Genomic DNA, 6,124 nt, shown 5'->3' on the forward strand with positions numbered 1-6,124 from the left:
CAGTCTCACAAAAATCGTGTGAAATTCTAACTAGATTAGTAAATAAATATTCCAACCGTTTCCATGTTCCATTTTTAAAATATTATTCATTCTTATCCAAAAACATTTTATTTCCATCAAATATAAGAAAATGATATAGAAAATTTCTTCTTTCTTTAACTCAATGTAATCAATAAATTTTTAACCATCTTCTTTTACAGATTCATCGAAATGGATCCGTTCATAGAGAAAAAGGTGGCGCAGTTCGAGGCTTACGTGAACGAAGTGCTGCAAGAAGATTTGAAAAAGCTGGAGTTAAAGTTGAACGAAAAGAACGCAGAAACGGCTGAGTTTCTTCAATTGAAATCGACGATATCGGCGCTAAAATCTATGCGATCTGAGTCCAATAAAGGCTTTAAGACTAAACTAGACATCGGAAACAATTTCTACGTTCAAGCAGAGGTCGAGGACGCTTCGACGATCCTACTCGACGTCGGTCTCGGTCATTTTGTCGAGTTTACTTTAGACGAAGCGGTCGTCGTTATCAACGTCAGACTCAAATTGCTCGACAGACAAGTAAAAAACATACGCAGAGAGAGCGCCAAAACAAAAGCGCACATCAAATTGATATTGATGAGCATCATGGAACTTCAAGGCATGAAATAATGCGACGATAAAATATCGCCGATTACGTCGTAGAGAAAAATAATAAAATTTGAAAACTGTTCTCGGAAAAAGAGTTGAAAAAGATATAGAAAATAGACGAATTAACTAAGCGATTAAAGTTTTTTTCTCGCTTGCTTGTCGAGATGCTTTAGAAATTTTGATAAATTGTATCACGAATGTAAATAAATAAATAAATGAATAAACTATTTTTGTACTAAAAAAGTTGTGTAAAAAAGTTTTAGATTTCTCGTTTTTATCCATAATTAATAGGATTTTCAACCTCGTTGTTTACAAAACGTTCAAACTATTGCGTAACTTGCGATTAACTATTAGTCAGAGCCAATTATCTAGTCCCTGGACATTAACTGAGGTCGCTTAGTGGTTCCATTGTTTTCTCGTTGAGCGTAATCAGGGCGGATTGTCGACGACGTTGGGGGAGAAGCTTGATAAAAGGCCGAGTAATTCATCCTCCGGGTTAGTGGGTGAAGCGCGAATATGCAAAGCGGCGCGGAGGCCTTGAACCTCGCATTTACGCTCCTGACGGATAACCGAGCGAAGGATATCGATAGCGCGTTCAATTAAGTCTGTTTAAAATGTCCGATTGGGAAAACTCACCGGTCGAAGAAAAGCACAAGTGTTTTCTGGCTCAGCTGGCTTCGATCCTCATCGAAAATGTCTTCGAAGGTGTTCGTAGAGACGAGCCTGTTATCCGTTGGAGAGAGCCTGACCATCTTTCTGAAATCATACCATTCGACGTTCAGGACGAGCCAAAGTCTCAGGAAATTATTTTGGAGATGATTAAAAACGTGTACAAGTTCAGCGTTAAAACTGGACATCCTTATTTCATGAATCAGTTATTCTCAGGGTGAGAATCGACTAATCGTGACAAATTAAAAGAGGGAAAAATTTCTTTCACCGGATCTTTATATTTGGAATTTTGTTTTTCCCCTTTATCTTATTAAAATAAAATATTTTTCTTATACTTTTCTTCTATTCTTTTTTTATTTCGTGTCTTTTTCACTTGCAATAAACTATTCTGACGATCTTTAGATTAGATCCTTACGGTTTGGCTGGTCAATGGTTGACCGATTCGCTGAACGCTTCGATTTACACTTACGAAGTAGCCCCGGTGGTAACGCTAATGGAACAGAGCGTGATAAGCGAAATGCTGAAGATGTTTTACGGAGGAAACGAAGATCAGGATTCAGAAATTCCCGGAGATGGGATGTTCTGCCCTGGAGGATCCTACGCCAACGGAACAGCGATCAATTTGGCAAGATTTTGGCTACGGCCTGAGACAAAGGTGAGTTTGAAAAACGATAAAAGCCTGCAATTTAAATAACAACGATTGTTTTTTCAGAACTATGGAATAGCCGGACTGCAGCTGGTCGTATTCACTTCCGAGGATGCTCACTACTCGATTCTAAAATGGTCGAACATGTGTGGCATCGGCGAAAAGAACGTCGTCCTTGTGGCGACGGATGAGTTTGGAAGAATGGACGTCGACAACCTAAAGGCGAACGTTTTGAAGGAGAAGGAAAGGGGAAAAACTGTCTTCATGGTCTCCGCCACAGCAGGTCGGCGCGAGATTCAAAATAACTCAAAGAAAAAGGGAACCGAGTCAGGATTTGGGCTTATCCTCTCTGGACTAGCTCCGTAAATTCTCTCGTCTCTGTCTATTAGGCATCAAATTTAACATCAACTTTCGTTCTACTTTCAGGAACGACAGTTCTAGGAGCGATAGATCCGCTGGACGATATAGCAGACGTTTGCGAAAAGTACAAAATGTGGTTGCACGTCGACGCAGCTTGGGGCGGAGGTTTGATATTTAGCCGAGTCCACAGAGCGTTACTGAGTTCGATTCACAGAGCAGATTCGATCACCTTTAATCCTCACAAATTGTTGGCGGTGCCTCAGCAATGCTCTTTGCTACTGACCAAACACAGCGGAATATTCGAAGCTGCCCATTCGAGAAAGGCATCTTACCTTTTTCAACGGGATAAATTTTACCCGACGAATCTAGACGTCGGAGACAAATATATGCAGTGCGGAAGGAGAGCGGATGTTATTAAATTCTGGATAATGTGGCAGGCTAAGGTAAGTTTAAAGTTTTTTTTCTTTCTATATAATTAGACACTTTGACCAGGGAATATACTCGCAAAGAAAGAAGAAATGGCGAAGAAGAAGAAAAAGTTCAAAAACTTCTCGAGTGCCTTGCGATATTCGTTCGCAGGCGTAAAGACCTCGTCTCTCTTTCAAGTCTTTAGCTCTTACGGCACCATTTTTATGCAGATGCAGAAAACTAGCTTCTGATGCATTTTTCACCCCAAGCAAGCGACTTCCCTTAACTTTGCATCTTGTGGCTCGATTCGGTACTCAAACTGCAATCGAGGCGCACCCTGTTCGAGCTTAAGGGCCTCTGTGTCGCATGATTTGTTTCAAGTGTTTACTGCAGTATACTCATGCATACATTAGCGATCCCCCTATGCACACGAGTCATCTCGTAACCTTTCGAGGCCTACAAAAGGAGCTTCGGGCTTCTTTAAGGCTCTAAAAAGACCTTAAAACGTCATCTTAATACCCTTGGCTGCGTCGATTATGAACTCTAAATATCGAGGGATGTTACAGCGTGAAAAATAACGACAACAAGCTACTTGAGAGCAGCTAATCATTGAGGGAGAAAATTTTCATATTATTAAAAGCGAAGGAAGAAGTTTCCTTTTTTTTGCTATCGGAAGTCTGATATTGAATAGAAAATTCGATTCCGCATTGATTCAAGCCAATTTCTAAACCGTCGATAATTGATTTTCAATAAATAATAAATCAAGATAAATATTTCACAGGGAACTTTAGGCTTCGAGAAACACGTCGATCATCTAATGTCGCTGTCCAGGCAGATGAAGAAGGAAATCGAAAGGCGCGACGGATTCCAATTGGTGACTAAACCTTCGTTCGTAAACGTTTGCTTCTGGTACGTTCCGCCGTTTCTTAGAAATGCGAAGGAAACTAACAACTACAACGAAAGATTGCACAAGGCAAGTACGATACTCAAGTATCGATAAACTGAGACAAATCTCAAGGCTTACGTTACTAAATACGCTTAACCCAAAGTATTAAATTTGTATATACTTTAACGTACAACGATATTTCACTTCTTGTGAAAATATTGTTTTGTAAAAAATTGCTTCAAGACTCTTTATAACTATATTTATTATGCAGAAAAAATCTGGATATTGAAATTTTTTCTTTTGATTTATTCGAGGCATGAAATTCAAAGACAAATTATGTATAAAATATGTATACATATACTTACGGATTAATTATCTATCATATAGTTGATTGTGAAATCGATTTTAAACAATTGCGAATCGATTTTTCAAACCCTAGGATAAATGGATATTAAATTTTCCAATTCAAAATGGCAGATAATAGAAGCTTTTTCTTTGATAGAATTTATGTAAAATCTTAGCGACAGTCTTGTTCGAAAACTTCTCCGAATAATTGTATAAAAATTTTAACTATTAGTTCATTGTTATGCTCACGTTTTGCACGGGATGAGTTGGCGAAAGTGAGTCGTCGTGTGTCTGAGATTTTTCATCCTCGAATTGCGATTTGATAACGTTTATCTCTGAGCTTCTGTTCCACCGTTGAGAATCTGCGCTAATAATCACTACTGAGTGACATGTTTCTAAAATTTTGGTAAAAAGTCTCTTTGCAAACTCTTTTCGAGAGATTATTCAAAAACTTTTCACCGCCACTCATCGAGTAATGAATTTCAAACGAATAACGATTCACCGATCGTCATTTGTTGTTTTATTTGAATTTTACTCGCGCGGACGGATCGTCGGTAACGAAGAAAACTGCGACTTTGTACCGACCGAATGGCGAATTCGTCGGTAAATATTATCATACTTCGATAGTTTTCTCCACTGAGGATAAATTTTACTTATCTTTGGTACGTTATCAATAAATAATTCTTTCATTATCCTTCGTAGGTTATTAGTAAAAAACTTATTCTTACCGTCGTGCGGTTCTGAACATTTATTATCTATCCCTTTCGTTACCTATTACATACACGTATGTTATAATAATTATAACCCCTAGTTTTTCCATCAATCAAATAGTTCGGACATTTCGAAAGGTCAGCTTTTAAAATTTATTAGCTTCTCCTCTGCATTGCGAAATAAGCAACATAAATTTTGCCAGCGTCGAGCCAGATACCGAGTTATTATTTATTTATTAGACAGGTAGGAGGTAAAAATGAAAAGAATAAATCAAGCGGAAGTGTGGGTGGAAAATTGAAATACAAGATTGAAGTAAAAAAAAAAAAAAAATGCAGCATCGTTGTCTACATACGTTTCTTTTTTCAATTTCCGTTTCATATTTCTTCGTCACTACGAGTTTAATTTGTTGGTTCGAGAGGTATTTTAATTTAAACGAAAAAATCCTCTCTTCCGATGTCTAAATATCATTTTTTATCATTCCATGTGACCTGCAAAAGGTGGCGCCAAAGATGAAGGAAATAATGACGAAACGCGGGAGTTTGATGATCAGCTATCAACCACTCCGTGAGAAGCCAAATTTCTTTCGTTTCGTTGTACAAAATTCCGGGGTTTTGGCAAGCGACGTAACTTACGTACTTGAAGAACTGGAAAGGATTGGAAAAAACTTGTGAAATCATGTCTACCAAAAATAATCACAATTTCGTGATTCCAAATCTGGCCTTATAACGAGAGATTTGCCGTCACGTCTGTAGATTTGTTAAAATAATAAACGAATTGACAAATTCAAACCATTTCCGGTCAACCTTTATTATATATACACCTTCTAAGCTTTCCTCTTTCGAATGATTCACGTTTATTATTGTTAGCTATTAATAAAATAGCTTGTTTTTTTATACTTGTGGTATGATTCTAAGTGTGAAGAAGGATTTTTCTGGTATACGAAATACCCAATTTTCCTCGCTAAATTCACTACGTAATACATACTCCGAGGTATACAGATCCATGTACGACGTCTCGGATACATATTCATAACTCGAGTACGTCGATACGAATGGCTCCACGAATAGACGGGCAGCGGCACGCAGTTGAAGCACTAAATCCTCGCAAGCTCTAAAATTTCAATATGTATTTAAAATAAGGATCGATATGATACTTTTCTGAATAATTCTCTTTAATTTTCTCTCCCCTGCGAATGCTTTAGAGACGAATTTAAGGTTTCGTCAGAGCTTCCTGGTGTTTGATGTCTCTCGGAAATGTGTGTTGCGGTGTTTTTGAAGGACTGTAATAACTCGGGATGAGAAGGTGTTGGAAGGCTCCAATAACGCTAAAAACTTAGGTTAAGGATCGAGTTAAATTGAAAGCTTTATCACAGTTACCCAACAACTTTTGCTTTGGTGTGACGACTTGTCAAATAAAGCTTACAACGTTGTTGGGAGTTGTTTCTTCGACTACAGTACGATTATAACTTTCGAACG

At 38.0% G+C, this 6,124-nt stretch overlaps 2 protein-coding genes across 3 annotated transcripts in view; both read left to right on the top strand.

The window, feature by feature from the left end:
* LOC124413758 (protein UXT homolog) overlaps positions 1–661 on the top strand; it is a 732-nt gene extending 71 nt beyond the window's left edge. Inside the window, exon 2 of one of the 2 annotated variants that reach the window (XM_046894508.1) lies at positions 198–661. In XM_046894508.1, coding sequence (XP_046750464.1) covers positions 211–645 — 435 coding nt within the window. In that variant the 5' untranslated portion in view covers positions 198–210 and the 3' untranslated portion in view covers positions 646–661. The remainder of the gene's footprint in view (positions 1–197) is intronic. The other variant, XM_046894509.1, reaches the window with a different exon arrangement.
* Positions 662–1,117: 456 nt separating this feature from the next.
* LOC124413756 (cysteine sulfinic acid decarboxylase-like) lies at positions 1,118–5,362 on the top strand. The gene is made up of 6 exons (XM_046894502.1): positions 1,118–1,510; positions 1,696–1,948; positions 2,006–2,222; positions 2,366–2,742; positions 3,489–3,680; positions 5,147–5,362. The coding sequence occupies exons 1-6, from the start codon at positions 1,239–1,241 to the stop codon at positions 5,318–5,320; spliced, it is 1,485 nt and encodes a 494-aa protein (XP_046750458.1). The 5' UTR covers positions 1,118–1,238; the 3' UTR covers positions 5,321–5,362.
* The last annotated feature ends 762 nt before the right edge of the window (positions 5,363–6,124 follow it).

Source organism: Diprion similis, chromosome 13 (genome assembly GCF_021155765.1).
Source record: "Diprion similis isolate iyDipSimi1 chromosome 13, iyDipSimi1.1, whole genome shotgun sequence".
NCBI lineage: Eukaryota > Metazoa > Arthropoda > Insecta > Hymenoptera > Diprionidae > Diprion > Diprion similis.

Bases quoted from the DNA above. Each gene is read 5' to 3' on its own strand.
- LOC124413756 (XM_046894502.1), top strand. From the start codon at position 1,239: ATGTCCGATTGGGAAAACTCACCGGTCGAAGAAAAGCACAAGTGTTTT. The intron at 2,743-3,488 runs GTAAGTTTAAAG...AATATTTCACAG, and splicing joins GGATAATGTGGCAGGCTAAG to GGAACTTTAGGCTTCGAGAA. The intron at 3,681-5,146 runs GCAAGTACGATA...GACCTGCAAAAG, and splicing joins ACAACGAAAGATTGCACAAG to GTGGCGCCAAAGATGAAGGA.